At 32.6% G+C, this 16,855-nt stretch overlaps 1 protein-coding gene across 1 annotated transcript; it reads right to left on the bottom strand.

Moving 5' to 3' along the window:
* Positions 1-11,835: 11,835 nt before the first annotated feature.
* On the bottom strand, positions 11,836-13,709 carry LOC112749478 (AAA-ATPase At2g18193). The gene has a single exon (XM_025797733.3). It carries the CDS (start codon positions 13,425-13,427, stop codon positions 11,988-11,990), a length of 1,440 nt encoding a protein of 479 aa, XP_025653518.1. The 5' UTR covers positions 13,428-13,709; the 3' UTR covers positions 11,836-11,987.
* Positions 13,710-16,855: the final 3,146 nt, after the last annotated feature.

Raw genomic sequence — 16,855 nt, 5'->3', positions numbered from 1 at the left:
TGTTATGCCATAATAATAATTTTAGATGAGTAGTGTATGTAAATATAAGGGATTAGATTTGTGATAAGCTAAAAATCACATCGAGATGTCAATCATTCCCTACTCTTGGACTTTGATAATTTCATGGAAGGAAGCGTGGGATAGGTGTTAAAGTTGTATGTTTAGGAAATTCATTAGTGAATTGCTAAATGGAAGTAGCAAAAGGGAATACGTTTAGTCGTTTAGCATCCACCCAATGCCGACAATCTTTTGAAGATCTAGTATTATATTTGGTTTGCTCTTCACTCTAGAGAATCAAAAAGAATACGACCGACCGGAAGAAAACATTATTATAAATAAGAAGAATTAACTGTGTGTATAGACAAATGACAAGGATTTGATAGCGAAATGAGGACTGTCTGTTCTAGGAAAGTGGATGATCGATGTAATAGCTGATTGTATGTAGTATCGCGTCATCACCATAAAGGATCCACTTTATTGCAATTCTTTTCACAATAATAATCCATTAATCCTAGTATATTATTCGCTAATTAACCCCTCTCTGATATGACGTTGACGAAAATAAATTTTAAGAAGAAAAGGATAAAAGACAGAGTAGCTTTTAGTAATACAAATATGATTAGAATAGAACATTTAGATTAAATATTTATAATTTTTAATTTATTATATTCCGGTTAGAAATAAGTTTTTATGCAAAATATTATATTTGTTTTATTAGTTCATTAGTTATAAACTATGACAAAAATCAATTTTCCAATATCAACTATAACTATATAAGGTATAATTGATGTTAAAAATATTATTTTTATACTAAAAATTAATTATTAAATTTATTATTATATATTTATATATAAATACATGTATTATTTTATAAATTTTTAATGTGTATTTTAAATTTTAATATGTATTTTTATAAATGATTAGTTTGATCGCTAATATTTTTTGTACACGTAATATGATTGATGTTTTTGTCATTTTAAAATAATTTTAAATTATGAAAACAATTTGTATTAATAATTTTATGAAAAAGTATATGGAATCAAGATGTAATCAGCAAAAGAGTAAACAACTTAACTAATTTATAATTATATTTAATTAATTTTATTTGTTTTTAATTTATAATATTTGATATTAATTGCTTCTCACCCCAAATTAAAATTCTGAATGATACGTTAGAGAAATAGGGGCGGCGATCACGGAACTTCCAACAATCCCGATTCTTAGTATATAAAAAAATTTATAAAATATATAAAAGAATATCCATTTAGTATGAAAAAGAAACATTCTGATACTTAGTAGAAGAAACATCCTAATGCCTAGTATAAGCACCATCCACGTAGAGATTTTGGATTCACCCAGAGACATTTGACTAATTTTTTACTGGTACCCTCTTGATTCTCTAGCATTGTTGTAATCTTATTACACATTCAAGCGTTTTTGTTAACTAAATTAGCCAAAACAGAACAAAAATCACTCACAAACATATGCACGTAAATCACACATTTTTTATTTTTTTATTTTTTGTATTCCTTATTTCTCTTCATGCGTTTTTTCTCATTGTTATTCTTTTGTTGTTGCTGTTGTTACTGCATTTTCTTTCTTTTCCTCCTCTTTTTCTTCTTGGTTATTGTTATTGTAAAATAACTAAATAAATAAATAGGGAAGAGGTAACAAATATAAAATATAGAAATATAATTACATAACTCTACTAGTAATATTCACTAGAATTACTATATCAATATAATGGATATAATTAATATATTTAATTATATTATAATAAAGTATATAAGAGAGAGAATAATATGAAAGAGAGAATGAAGAATATTTGCTATTCTTATTATTGTTGTAGTATGTTGTACGTAAGGTTATGAAGCCTTATTTATAGCTGTACAAATTCAACCTTCATTAAAGGTTGGTCTCAAATCTCTCTCTTGAAAACTTCAACCGCCCAATATCATTAATGGGCATCCACCTCATGCCTTATCACAATACTCCCCCTTGGATGACCATTCAAGATAATTGCCTCATTAAAATCTTACTAAAGAAAAATCCAGTGGAAAAAAATCTTAGTGAAGAAAAAAGAGTACAATATCCTTTAGTGATGGGGACTGCCTCATTAAAAACCTTGTCAAGAAAAACCTAATGGGAAAAAACCTGACCAAGAAAAAAAGAGTACAGTCTCCCCCTCTTGCCGACATCATTTAATGTCTCGAAATCGGCGCATCCCAATCTCATATACCAATCTTTCAAAGGAGGATTTTGGGAGTGACTTTGTAAATAAATATGCCAGATTATCACTTGAGCGGATCTGTTGGATATCAATTGTTCCTTGATTTTGAAGATCATGAGTGAAGAAGAATTTGGGAGAAATATGCTTTGTTCTATCACCTTTGATGTATCCGCCTTTAAGTTGAGCAATGCATGCTGTATTATCCTCAAATAGGACAGTTGAAGCTATCTTATGATCAATCAGTCCACATGATGATAGAATATATTGAATCAGACTCCTCAGCTAAAAACACTCGTGACTAGCTTCATGAATCGCCAGTATTTCAGCATGATTAGAGGAGGTTACTGCTATCGTCTGTTTCGTGGACCTCCATGATATAGCTGTACCACCATATGTGAACAGGTATCCCGTTTGAGATCTCCCTTTATGTGAATCAGACAAGTATCCGGCATCTGCATAGCTAACTAGTTGTGACTTGGATCCATAGGGATAAACAATCCCATATCAACCGTTCCATGAAGATATCAAAAGATTTGCTTGATTCCGCTCCACTGTCTTCTGGTTGGAGAGGAACTATACCTTGCTAGTAAATTCACCGCGAATGATATGTTAGATCGCGTATTATTAGCAAGATACATTAGCGCCCCAATGGCACTAAGATTTGGTACTTCATGACCAAGGATATCTTCATTCTCTTCTTTAGGACGGAATTGATCCTTCTCCACATCCAAAGATCTTACAATCATTGGGGTGTTTAAGGGATGTGACTTATCCATATAAAATCTTTTCAAGATCTTTTCTGTGTATGTTGTTTGATGAATAAAGATCCCATTTTTTATATGCTCGATCTGCAGGTCGAGACAAAATTTAGTCTTTCCAAGATCTTTCACCTCAAACTCTTCTTTTAGAGCTTTTATAGTTGTTGGAATCTCTTCAAGAGTCCCAATGATATTTAAATCATCAATAAACACAGCAATTATAATGAATCCAGATGCAGTTTTCTTTATGAAAACACACGGACATATATCATCATTCTTGAATCCGTTTTTGGCCAAATATTCAGTAAGACGATTATACCACATTCGTCCAGATTGCTTTAGACCATATAAAGATCTTTGCAATTTGACTGAGTATAACCCTTGCGAATATTCATTGGATGGTTTAGATATCTTTAGTCCTTCAGGGACTTTCATATAGATATCTCGATCTAATGAGCCATACAAATAGGCTGTTACCACATCCATTAAATGCATATGCAATTTATCATATGCAGATAAACTGACCAAATAATGCAATGTTATCGCATCCACTACAGGAAAATACGTTTCTTCATAATCTATATCGGGCCTTTATGAAAAACCTTGTGCCACAAGTCGGGCTTTGTAGCGCACAACTTCATTTTTCTCATTTCGTTTTCTCACAAATACCCATCGGTATCCAACAGGTTTTACATCTTCAGGTGTACGGACTACAGGTCCAAAGACTTCACGTTTTGCAAGTGAGTCTAATTCAGCCTTCATGGCTGCTTCTCATTTTGGCCAATCATTTCTTTGTCGACATTCTTCGACTGATCTTGACTCAAGATCCTTACTTTCATGCATGATATTTAATGCCACATTATATGCAAATATTTCATTGACAATTGTCTTATTTCAGTCCCATTTCTCTCCTGTAAAGACATAATTTATCGAGATCTCATCATTTTCACAATTTTCAGGTACCTGAACGTCTTCTGGCGTTAAAATTATATCAGAATTTTAGACAACTGCAGGTGTCTTTACTGTGTCTTTTTCAACAGGAATAGTATTTACCTCTTTTCTCTTTTGAGGATTTTATCTTTGGAATCGACAAGACAGCCACGCTTCTGGCGTGTATTTGCTTTAGTGGCTATTTGTCCTACTGGGACATCAATTCGAATTGGGGCATTTTCTGCCCTGCCACGCTTCTGGCGTGAATTTACTTCAATGACTACTTGTCCTACTGGGACATTAATTCGAATTGGAGTATTTTTCTCTAGTATATAAGATTTGGTTATCCTCTTTGTATCGAAAAATGCATCAGGCAATTCATTTGCTAATCTTTGCAAATGTATAATCTTTTGAACTTCTAGTTCACATTGCCCTGATCGAGGATCTAAATGCATCAACGATGATGCATTCCAATTAAGTTCCTTTTCAGGAAGCTTATTCTCTCCCCCTAATGTTGGAAATTTTGATTCATCAAAATGACAATCCGTAAACCGGGCTTTAAATACATCTCCAGTTTGTATCTCAAGATACCTCATTATAGAGGGAGAATTATATCCAACATATATTCCCAAATTTCTTTGGGGTCCCATTTTGATACGATTAGGTGGTGCAATGGGAACATATATCGCACACCCAAATATTCTTAAATGGGAAACATTTGACTGCTGGCCAAAAGCTAATTGCATAGGAGAGAACTGATGGTAACTCGTTGGCCTCAAACGAATAAGTGTTGCGGTATGTAAAATAGCATGCCCCCAAACCGAGGTTGGGAGATTTGTTCTCATAAGTAAGGGTCTAGCAATTAATTGGAGGCGCTTAATAAGTGATTCTGCTAACCCATTTTGTGTGTGAACATAAGCTACTGGATGTTCAACACTTATTCTATTAGCCATAAAATATGCATCAAAAGCTTGGGAAGTAAATTCACCAGCATTATCAAGATGAATTGCTTTGATTAGATTTTCTGGAAATTGTGCTTTTAATCAAATAATTTGAGCCAGTAATCACGCAAACGCCAGGTTGCGAGAAGATAATAAGCACACACGTGACCATCTCGAAGATGCGTCTATCAGGACCATAAAATATCTAAAAAATCCACATGGTGGATGAATAGGTCCACATATATCACCTTGAATCCTTTCTAGGAATTTAGGAGACTCAAATCCAATCTTTACTAGTGATGGCCTTAAAATTAACTTTCCTTGAGAACATGCAGCACAACAAAATTCACTAGTTTTAAGAATCTTCTGATTCTTTAGTGAATGTCTATGAGAATTTTCAATAATTCTCCTCATCATGGTTGTTCCTGGATGACCCAATCTATCATGCCAAGTTATGAATTCATTTGGGCTAGTAAACTTCTGGTTTACAATGATATATGATTCAATTGCACTAATCTTGGTATAATACAACCCAGATGAAAGTGAGGGTAACTTTTCTAATATAACCTTTTTATTTAAATCATGAGTTGTGATACATAAATACTCATAATTTCCCTCGTTCATTGTTTCAATATGATATCCATTTCGGCGAATATCTTTGAAACTCAACAAGTTCCTCAGAGACTTGGTAGATAATAGTGCATTATTTATTATAAATTGTGTTCCTCCAGGAAACAAAATTATAGCTCTTCCGGAGCCTTCAATCACATTGCCTGAGCCAATAATAGTATTAACATATTCTTCTTTTGACACAAGATGGGTAAAATATATATTACTTTTGAGAATAGTGTGCGAACTTGCACTATCCGCAAGGCAAATATCTTCAGGATATGTCCTTGCCATTTTTCTTCAAAAACAAATAATGATAATAATAATAAAATGAGTAAAGGTACATGCACAGTAAAATTATTCACATGAATACTTAACAAACACATACACATATCAAACTATTCCATCATTGATCAAATAGCCAATATTTCCTTCAGGATCCTCAAAGAAATTAGATACATCATAATGAGTGGTAAAATTTTCATCATTTGAAACAAAATTTGTTTCCTTTTCTTTGTCATCCTTTTTCAAGGATACTTGATAAAGATCAACTAGGTGCCTTTGGGTACGACAGGTACGTGACCAATGGCCCTTTCCACCACAACAGAAGCATTTATCCTCAATTGATTTACTTTGTCTATTGTTTCTTTCTTTATCCCACTTCTGGTGAGATCATTTTTTATGAACATAATTTCTTTTCCTTCCATAATTTTTCTTGTTATCAAAATCTTGCCATTTACCTCTTCTGGGGTTAATTACCACATTTACTTTAGGAAATGGGGCAGCGCCAACTGGGCGCGCTTCATAATTCCTTAAAAGTAACTCATTGTTGCGTTCAGTAACAAGAAAGCAAGAAATTAACTTAGAATATTTTTAAATTCTTTTTCTCGATACTGCTGTTGCAGGAGCACATTCGAGACATGGAAGGTCAAGAAAGTTTTCCCTAACATATCGGGCTTGAGGAAGTATCACATGATTGTACCTTTCTTCAAAGTCTTTCCACAGATCTGCAAGATCTTTTAATGTGGGATATTCATTTTTCAATCATTCGTCAAGATGACGATGAAGGAAAATCATGGCCTTGACTTTTATCTTTTTGGAATGTATTATTTTCAGCCTCAATGGTATCTTCAAGATCCATTGAATCAAGATGGATTTCAACATCTATATCCATGATAAATAATTATTTCCAAATATATCAAGAGCATTATATTCAAGATGAAAGAGTTTCGACATAATAAAAATGTGTTACCTGGAGTCTTCCTAAAATTTGATCAGAGTTTCGTGCTGATAACGTGTTGTAAAATAACTAAATAAATAAATAGGAAAGAGGTAACAAATATAAAATATGAAAATATAATTACATAACTCTACTAGTAATATTCACTAGAATTACTATATCAATATAATGGATATAATTAATATATTTAATTATATTATAATAAAGTATATAAGAGAGAGAATAATATGAAAGAGAGAATGAAGAATATTTGCTATTCTTATTATTGTTGTAGTATGTTGTACGTAAGGTTATGAAGCCTTATTTATAGCTGTACAAATTCAACCTTCATTAAAGGTTGGTCTCAAATCTCTCTCTTGAAAACTTCAGCCGCCCAATATCATTAATGGGCATCCACCTCATGCCTTTTCACAACAATTGTAACATTTTTTATTTCTTCTTTTTTATTTGATTTTTTTTTTGTTTCTTATTTTTATTCTTATTAAGAGTGTGAAATAAGAAGCAGTATGAGTAAGTAAAACAAAAAGAAAAAAAAAGATGATAATGAAGAAGAAGAGAAGGATAAAGAGTTTTAAATTGTGCAGATGTTATCCAGAAAAATAGAACCAAAATTTTTTAACCGTGACACGAAATTTTTTTTAATTTTGACACCAAAATTTTTCAATTATGATACATGTTCTTTTTAAGAGGGTGAAATTAAAAAAATTATATGAATGTAAAACAAGATGATGATGGTGACGAGGATGGTGATGAAGAAGAGGCGCAAGAGGAAGAGGAGAAATAAGAGTTTTAAATTGTACAGAATTTATTAGAAGTAGTACTGAAATTTTTTGGCTATGATACAGATTTTTGTTCAGACTTAAGAAAAATTCCAATGGCCAAAATATGAGGCCCTGTTTTTTATAAAAGTAGAGGCCAACCATTGGAGAAAAAAAGTGAGTTCCAGCGTAATTTCCAAGAGAAGAGAGTTTTCCTGAGCAGGAACTTTCATCATCCAATAATAACTTGCCACGTGGTAAGTAATTATAAAAATAAATAATTATATAAATTAATAATTAATAAATAAATATATTAAATAATTATATTTTTATTTAATTTAATTTATATTAATTATCTAATAAAATCATTTAAATAATAATTAACTAAATAATTACATTAAATAATTAAATTGTATTTAATTTATTAATAATTATAATAATTAATTACCTCAGTTAGGAGAGAAAGATTTTGCACTATACCATCAATTTCTCTAAAAAAAAATGCCCAACTTTGGAATATGCGGCAGCATCGACCGTTGAAAGAAGACTTAACTAAATACATATGGCAATTTTACAATACTTGGCATTAACTATAGAGTTCCACTATAATATATTGCGTATTTTACAAATTAGTTTAATCTCGAATTATATATTGTGCACTATTGTTATATACGAAGTTATTAATTTTTTTTAATATTAATATTTTTAATAGTAAATTACTTTTGAATTTATAAATTTTAATAATATTATTACAAAAAATAATAACTATATTAATTTTAATTAATTAATTAAGTGGAGTCACAATAGAGACTAAAGTTAGTTCCTCCTAATGGAGAAGAGAGAAATTTTTTAAATTTCTATGTACTATTTTTGACGTAAAAACTTATGTGAAGTTACTTTTTATGACAGATGGGCCATAAATAGGGACTATGATGAGTTCCCTACTGGAGATGGTCAACCAAAAAATAGGAACTCAAAAAATTTCTCTCTTCTCCATTAGGAGGAACTAACTTTAATCTCTATTGTAGTCCCACTTAATTAATTAATTAAAGTAATTAAAATTAATATAATTACTATTTTTTATAATAATAATTTTTAAATTTATAAATTCAAAAATAATTCACTATTAAAAATATTAATATTTAAAAAAATTGTATATAAAAATAATATATAATATATAATTCGAGATTACACTAATTTATAAAATTACTTAATATAAAAAAAATATAGTTAAATTATTTTGTAAGTGTAAAAATTAAATTTATTTTTTTTATGTAAACAAATTTAATTAATTATAATTTAATATAACAATATAAATAATATTTAATATAATTATTTATATTAATTATTATTTAAAAAATTAATATAAATAATTAATGTAAATTATTAATTAAATAAAAAAATAACTATTTAATATAATTAATTATTATAATTATTAATAGATTAAACATAATTAAGTTATTTAATTTTTTAATAAATAATTAAATTATTTAATTAATTATAATTTTATATAAATATTTATTTTTAAAATAATTTGCCACATGGCAAGTTATTATTGGAGACCGGAAGGAGAAAGTCCCTGTTCAAAGGCACTCACTCGTGCCTCTCTCCTCTTGAATAGTGTACAGAGACTTCTGTTTTTTTTCTTTAATAGTTGGTCTTGCATCTGTCAAAAAGAGGGCTTTAATTTTTTGCCCCTTAGAAGTGTTTTAAGAGGATAAAATTAAAAGAATTATGAGAATTTAAAATAAGAAAAAAAAAGAATAAAAAGATGATGATGAAGAAGCGAAAGAAGAATATAAATTTTAAATTGTGTAAAATTTATTAAAAAATAGTATTGAAAATTTTTAAATGCAATATAGTTTCTTAATTTTGATATCAAAATTTTTTAATTGTAATATAAAAAAATTTTAACCAATTTTTTTATTATTGAACTAAATAATGATATTGAACTCATATATAAGATGTGTAGTAATTCATGTGTTATTTATAATAAATTGTTGAATTTTTTTGTTATAAAGCATATCTAAATGTATTTTGTTAGTTAAATGAGTTAAGATTTTAGATATGTAATTTTTTATAAATTTATTGTGTTATTTTTAATGGATATCTTATATCATTAATTTAAAATTTTTGTGTCGCTTTTGTTATTGTTAAATTAATTGTTTGATGTTGAACTAATTAAGAAGAAGAAAAAGAAAATAATAATAATAATGAAGGAAGAGTAGAAAAAAAAAATTTAAAATAAAATGGTGAAAGAAAAAAAAAATAATAATAAATTAATAATAATGACCGTGATAATGACAATAAAGTAGAGAAAGAGAAGAAAAAAGAATAATAAAGACAGAAACCAGAATAAAAACATAAAAACTAAAAAGCCCACAAATTTAGTACCATTGCTGATTTCAAGCTAGTGGATAGTGGAAATAGCGTTGCGGAAAGGCGAGACAGGCGAAGTGTCAACTGCGGTTAGAGTGACGGTGAGTCAACAAAGACGCGGATTGGCGCTGCCGGGAGACGGGAGGTCGTCGACGGCGAGGTTGAAGATGCAGTCCGGTTGGTGCTAACGAGACGAGACGGTTGGGGTGGCGGACCAGAGACGAACGAGCTTCGACGCTGTCACTAGCGCTCAGAGTTCCGATCACCGCGCTGCGTTGCTGAGGAGATGAAGCTGCAGCGAAGGCCAACAAGTCCAGCCTCTCTCGCGCAAACGGGGTGGGGAGCGGGTTGGTTTCGGGTCGGTTCGGGGCATGAATCTTTTTGGAGTTGGGCTGGGCTGTTGGCCCGGGTCCCTATCCAAAAAGGAAAAAAAAGCAAGTGGATAGTTAATCATTGGACAAAAGATTCAAAAGTGCAGCAGTCACTCTATCCTTTAGCTCCAGTGATAATGCAAGAGTGAAGACCTTAACTTTTTCATAACTTCCGGAAGAATTTGTCAATGGAAGCTTGCTGCAATGTCGGATCTCTGCTCTGGGGTAACATGCAGTGCCTGTGGCCATTGATATTGTCGCGCATGATATTACAGTGGTAGGTAATGAGTTTGGTACCGATTAGAAGCTTCAGCTGTAGAGTGGGAAAGGTGACCTCTTCCAACGCCGGGTCGGGTATAGGTTTGAGGATCTGGTTTGAAAATCTGGTTTGTTTTGGTTTGGGCCTGTCTGTAGGTCTGGACCTTGCCCAAAAAAAAAAAACTTTTTCATAACTTTTAAATGCTGCAGGTAATCATAAAAAATGTTTGTTATAGTACCTAAAGAGTATTGTTTAATTGCTAAAAAACGGTTAAATAATTAATTTTAAATTTAAAAACATAAAAATTATAAATTATAAATTATAAATATTTAAATTTTATTATAAAAAATAAATTAGACAAAAATTAATAAAAAGCAGATTTAGAGTAAAAGAAGGGTTTATCTATGGCTAGTTTTTGTTTGGATGGATGTGAGATCCACCATATTTTTTAATATGGTAATTTTGAGCATTTTTAAAAATATAAAAAAGAGAAGTGTTATGGTCAGTAATTTTTGTGTTTTGTAACCATCAATTGGTCATTAATAGTATTTTTAATGGTGTGAGATTAAATCTAATAGTGTAAGATCATTCAATTTTCTTTTGATGGTTAAATATTGGCCAACTTTTTAAAAAATTACTACCTCCAAGACTTTCTCTATAAAAAATACGGAAATTATTAAGTCTGATATCTGTATTTTAATTTTTTTTATTTTTTTAAGTAGAAATTAAAAGATCTAATTTTAGGGTAAAAATTAGAGGGTTCGATATCTATATCTCTCGTAAATAAGAGGGTCTAATTTTTATATCTTTCATAAATCAAAAGATTTGATTTCTGTATCCTAAATTAATTGGTGTCACATTTAAGAGTAATATCCTAACAATTCATAATCCAAAAAAAATTATTTTCAACCTAATATAAAAAAATAAAAAGTGTTTTCTATCTTATCTTTTCATGGTATACCTTAAAATTATAATTTAAAATTTTTTTACTAAAAATATAAAATATTTAAACTTTTAATATATTTATTTTTTATTTATTAAATTTTTTAATTTTCTATTAGTAATAAATTTATTATGCACTTTAAAGATACATGTTAATTAAATTTTTAAAAGAAAAGTTCTAAAAGTGTTAATAAAAATTTATTTTTGATATTAAAATTTTTTGTTTATAATATACTTAACAATTTTTTTTAACTCAATGTATTAAAAATGAAGCTTATTATAATAGAAAAACAAAAAAATAAATAAATAAAATAGACAAAATATTCAATAAGGTACTCTCTACTATTACCAGTAACACTACTGCATGATCATAATCATGAAATAGCAAATAGCAAGACGTTAAATAACAAAAAATATATATAATTAATCGAGATTCGCTTTCATTAAGTTCCAATATTTTTTTACCGCCTACTAGTCATCTCCCTTTATGACTATCACAGATACCATATAACGCCTTAGCCTTAACTTCGAAACCAAATGGTATATTGATTGATACAAGGTGACTACATCTCAAATCTCTAAAGTCTCAGCGGAATCTCTACTTTTGCCTGAATTGTGTATCTCTTGAAGGAACTTAAAGAGTCCATCCAAAGCAACATCAGGATCTTCGCTTCTAATCAACTGCTCTGCCACCACCGCTGGAGTGACATCTGTTGTGTCCAACAAGTCCTCAATTTCCTGAAACAGGGGATGAGGCTGGTCCCCCGGAATGTCCAAATAATTAGAGGCCAATATTCTAAACGCCTTGGCTCTGAGGAAGGACAAGTGAATGTGCATGTCCATCCTGCCTGGCCTCAACAATGCCGGGTCAATCTTGTCTTTGTGGTTTGTGGTGAATATTATAATCCTTTCCTCTCCGTAGCCTGACCACAAGCCATCCATGTAGTTGAGCAGAGCCGAGAGGGTAAACTTGTCAACCTTTATAATTTCAGGGGCAGCATCGTCATGCTGGACTGACTCTAAATCAGTGTCCCCGAAGTCTTCTTGTTCTCTGCGACGAACATGGACCTCCTTGTTGCAGTCAATGTCTTCAATGACGATGATGGAACGACTGGTTGTACTCCTCATCAGTAGCATCAGGCTCTCGTTGGAGGTAATGGAGTCCAGCTCCAAATCATACACATTGAACTTCAAGTAATTCGCAATGGCAGCAATGAGGCTAGATTTCCCCGTTCCAGGAGGACCGTACAACAAGTAGCCACGTTTCCAAGGCTTACCCACTTTCATGTAGAACTCCTTCCTCTTCAAGAACCGGTCCACATCATCCACAATGGTTCGCTTCAATTCAGGATCCAAAGCGAGCGTGTCCAGCGTGGCAGGGTGACACAACTCACTCTCGTTCCAATACCCGTGCGCCATTGAAAATATCTTAATGCTCTTGTCTGCTGCATCCATGGCCTCGCAGGTTGCAAGCAAGTGCGGAATGTACCTCTTCATCACGGTGTCTCTGTGCTTCTCGTTGAAGGTTAGAACAAACGCAGGATCCTTATCAGATTTCGAGGAGTCGGCATTTTGGTCGGAGCCTAAATCGAGAGTCCAAGTATACCGGATCCCTTCGAATTCGTCGATTACTTCTTGGTTGGCGTCGATTGCGAGCATGAGGCCCTTGTGAGAGTTCAATTTGGCTAATCTGAGGGCCTTGTAGGTTTCGGATATTCTGGTTGGGAGGTACTTGGACGCAGCGTTGTAGAGTTCGTTGTGTTCGCCGTGATGGCCATCCCATCTTTGGTTGATTCTGATGGATACGAGGTTGTTTGGTTTGTGTGTGGGGAAGAAGAATGACTCGAGCTTTTTGGCAATGGAGGAGCGGAGCTTCTCCGGCACGATGTCGTTGACAGCTGTTCTGAGAAGCATCATGAGAGTGGAGAAGGCGGCGTAGACCTCGAACCATGAGGAAGCGGATCGAAAGTTTGTGAAGGAAGAAGACAAAGACGCCATGTATGCACTCATGATGATGCTGGAAACTGGAAAATGAAGATCCCAGGTATATGAAAGAAAGAAAGGGATCGAGAGTGGTTCTAGTAATGAGGCTGTTCGTTACAAGTCAAAAAATAGTTCAACGACGTGCGCCCCACGCTATTCTATGTTAATGCTAGAAAGACAAAAATGTCAACACATTACTATCTTAAGGTTTTGCATTTTTCTTTTTTCACTAAAATGTCAAAACACAATTCAAGGACTTCAAGCACTATCTTATGAATAAATAAGTAAATCTATTCCTAGATCTCCTTTTTCTCCGGGCCTTTTCTCTTTCTTCCTTCGTGCATTTTTCATTTTATTTTTTGTTTGCAAAAAAAATTATATAATTATATAATTAAATTTATTATTTAAATAAATTTTAAAATTAATTATTGTTATTTTTTTTGTATTAATAAGTTTTGTTTTTGTGAGGATTGACTGTGGTATAGCTTATTCACCTGTGCTTATCTTCAAGCTTTTTATTTGGATGAGTTATACTTCGGCACTAAAAAAAACAAAAAAAAGTGAATATTTACCAAAATATATTCAGACGCTCAAGTAATAAGTGAATAATAAATTTTGTATTCAAGTTATTCTTAAATTAATTTCTTACTTTCTTTTTATATTTAGGGAAAAGCATCAACACTTAAGTTTTCGAGTAATTTTACTTTAATGAGAAATAATAGCATATTAGAGCGTTTTAATATGTGTTTTGATGTTTGTTATTTATTACTAATCTATAACGTTTATAATCGAGTTATAAAGTGTAACCGAATTATAACGAATATATCATAATCTCAAAACTTGATCTGGTGATAGTTTGATAAAGTAGGTTGAGTTTTAAATAATGAGTTTAACTCAACTCTTTTTGTTATAGGTATGGAATCCCCAGTTCAACATATTTTATTAAACTAAAACAGACAAAAAAAAAAAAAAATAGATAATGAAGTAAATAAATAAATAACTTTTGAAAAAAAAGTCTTGTCATTAAATGGAAAGAAGTCACCGTTCTGTTTTGCAATGCAATCGGTACTGTTGGTTTGAAAAGAATCAAGGATTATGATTTTGAAATGGAACTGAATAAATTCCATTAATTTTGACATTGTATTTATTTGAAATCTTGAAGGGTTTCATAAAAGTAACTTCTCTTTCATCAAAACATGTTGGAAAAAGAAGAGATAAAAACATGAGTAAAAGAGTTGAGTTTTGGTATCTATCACTCTTGTTTATAGGGGTGTTCGCAGTGCGGTTTGGTTCGATTTTTAAAGAAAAAGCCATCCGATCCGATCGTTTAATTACTCTGCAGTTCGGTTTGGTTCGTTTTTTTTTTCAAGCTCATCCAAACCAAACCAATTAAAATCGGTTTGGTTTGGTTCGGTTTGTTCGATTTTTTCAATCAAATAAAAAAAAATTCTACCATACTATTATGCAAAGTCATAACATTGAAATCGACAAACCAAAATACACAATAGGTAACAAAGTCTTGATCTAATGAAATATAACGACAACAGAATTCAAATACGACAATTAAAGAAGTTTAATAGTTCAACAATCAACACAACTGAAAATAAAAATAAATTGTCATTAAACTGATAGCAAAGTTATGGGTAGGATCTAATGCCTCCTTCGAAAATTTTTTGCATTGTGACAAGAAGTAATTTTTCATGTTACTAGTGCCATTTTTATGTGTATCACAAGCATAACTAGCCCCACACCAATTACATTTAGCTCTAGGATACTGTGAATTACTAGTTTCATCTCTAGTAAAGTGATCCCATGTCCAAGACCTAGGTCTACAAGGTTTTCTCTTACCTTCGTCGGTCTCAGTTTCAGCAGAGTCATCAACGGGAGCTTCTTCAATAGCCCGCCTTTTCCCTCGGCCTCTACTAGCAAGCTTCCTTGTGTTTCGCTGAGGAGCTAGCACAGGAGGCAATGCAGTCGGAGATCTGATGCTTGTTGATTCATTCGGAATAGGAACTGGAGGCAATCCAGTGTCGCCCATATTCTCACTTGAACTGACGTCAAACTACATAAACAAATACAATAAATCAAGGACAGAAATAAACAAGCAATAAATTGAACAAAACCATATAATCTTAACAATAAATCAATCACAGAAACAAGCAGCTGAAGTTTAGATCATTAAGCAGCAGTAAACAAGCAATAAACTCAACAAAACCAGATAATCAAGCACAGAACCAACAATAAACAAGCACAGAACCAGCAATAAATCAAGCACAGAACCAGCAATAAACAAGCAGCTGAAGTTTAAATCATTAAGCACAGAACCAGCACTGAATAACTGATAAACTGATAAACTGAACAATAAACTGATAAACTGATAAATCAATAGACTGATAAACTGAACAATAGACTGATAAATTAGCAATAAACAATAAATCAGCAATAAACAATAAACTGATAAACTGATAAATCAGCAATAAATAATAAACTAATAAACTGACAAGTTATAACCCTAAGCCTAAACTGAACAACAAATTAGCAAAGTTTACCTGAATAGATGGCTCGGGCTCCATATGCACTTGAGTCGGACAATCGGTGGTTGGGTGGGTGGGCTCCAGAAACGCTGCTGGGTGGACTGGAGGCACCGAGGTCGGAGGTGGCTCCAGAAACGCTGCTGGGTGGAGGCTGGGTCGTGCACCGGCGGTGGGGGTTCTCCTCTGTTCGGCGGTGGGATTTGGAGGAACTGAGGAAGGCTTCGACTCTCAACGAGGTGGGTGACTCAGGCTGTCTCCGTGGCTGAGTGAGTGGGTGCGCAGGCCGCACGGCGAGATATGGTGGCTCACTGGCTCAGGCTGGCTCCGATCTGGGATTTGGAGAGGGATTTGGAGAGGGACTCGCGCTGTCGCGCATGGGTTTGGCCGTCTAAGGAAGGAGAAAGACGCATTTGGGGGATAGGGGGAGTGAGGGTATGGCCGTCTTACACTCTCATGTCTGGGTCTGGGTCTGGGGAGTGGGGTAGGTAGTTTTTAATTTTTAGGGTTTTGGGAAGAATCGGTTCGGTTCGGTTCGGTTAGGGTTTTGGTGGTGAGAACCGAAAACCGAACCGAACCACAAAAAAATAGCAACACATTATTTTTTCGGTTTTTTCGATTTTTGGTTTTCAGTTTTTTCGGTTCGGTTCTTCGGTTTAGTTCGGTCCGGATCGGTTTTGAACACCCCTACTTGCTTATTATACTATCTTCTTCTTCATCTTTGCTATTTGAAAACGATGGTTAAGAAAAAGGAAAAAGAAATACGAAAAGATGATGATGATGATGATGATTATTGTTCGTATAAGTGGGTTAGTGAGGATGTGAAAATACGTAGTTCTTTATTCGTGGATAAGGATAGTGTAGGTAAAATAGATGTATCAAAAATAGTGAGGGAAGGATTTGGGATTCGGGTAGAATTGTTAC

Source organism: Arachis hypogaea, chromosome 15 (genome assembly GCF_003086295.3).
Source record: "Arachis hypogaea cultivar Tifrunner chromosome 15, arahy.Tifrunner.gnm2.J5K5, whole genome shotgun sequence".
Lineage (NCBI taxonomy): Eukaryota > Viridiplantae > Streptophyta > Magnoliopsida > Fabales > Fabaceae > Arachis > Arachis hypogaea.
This window is presented reverse-complemented; position numbering and strand designations above follow the sequence as displayed.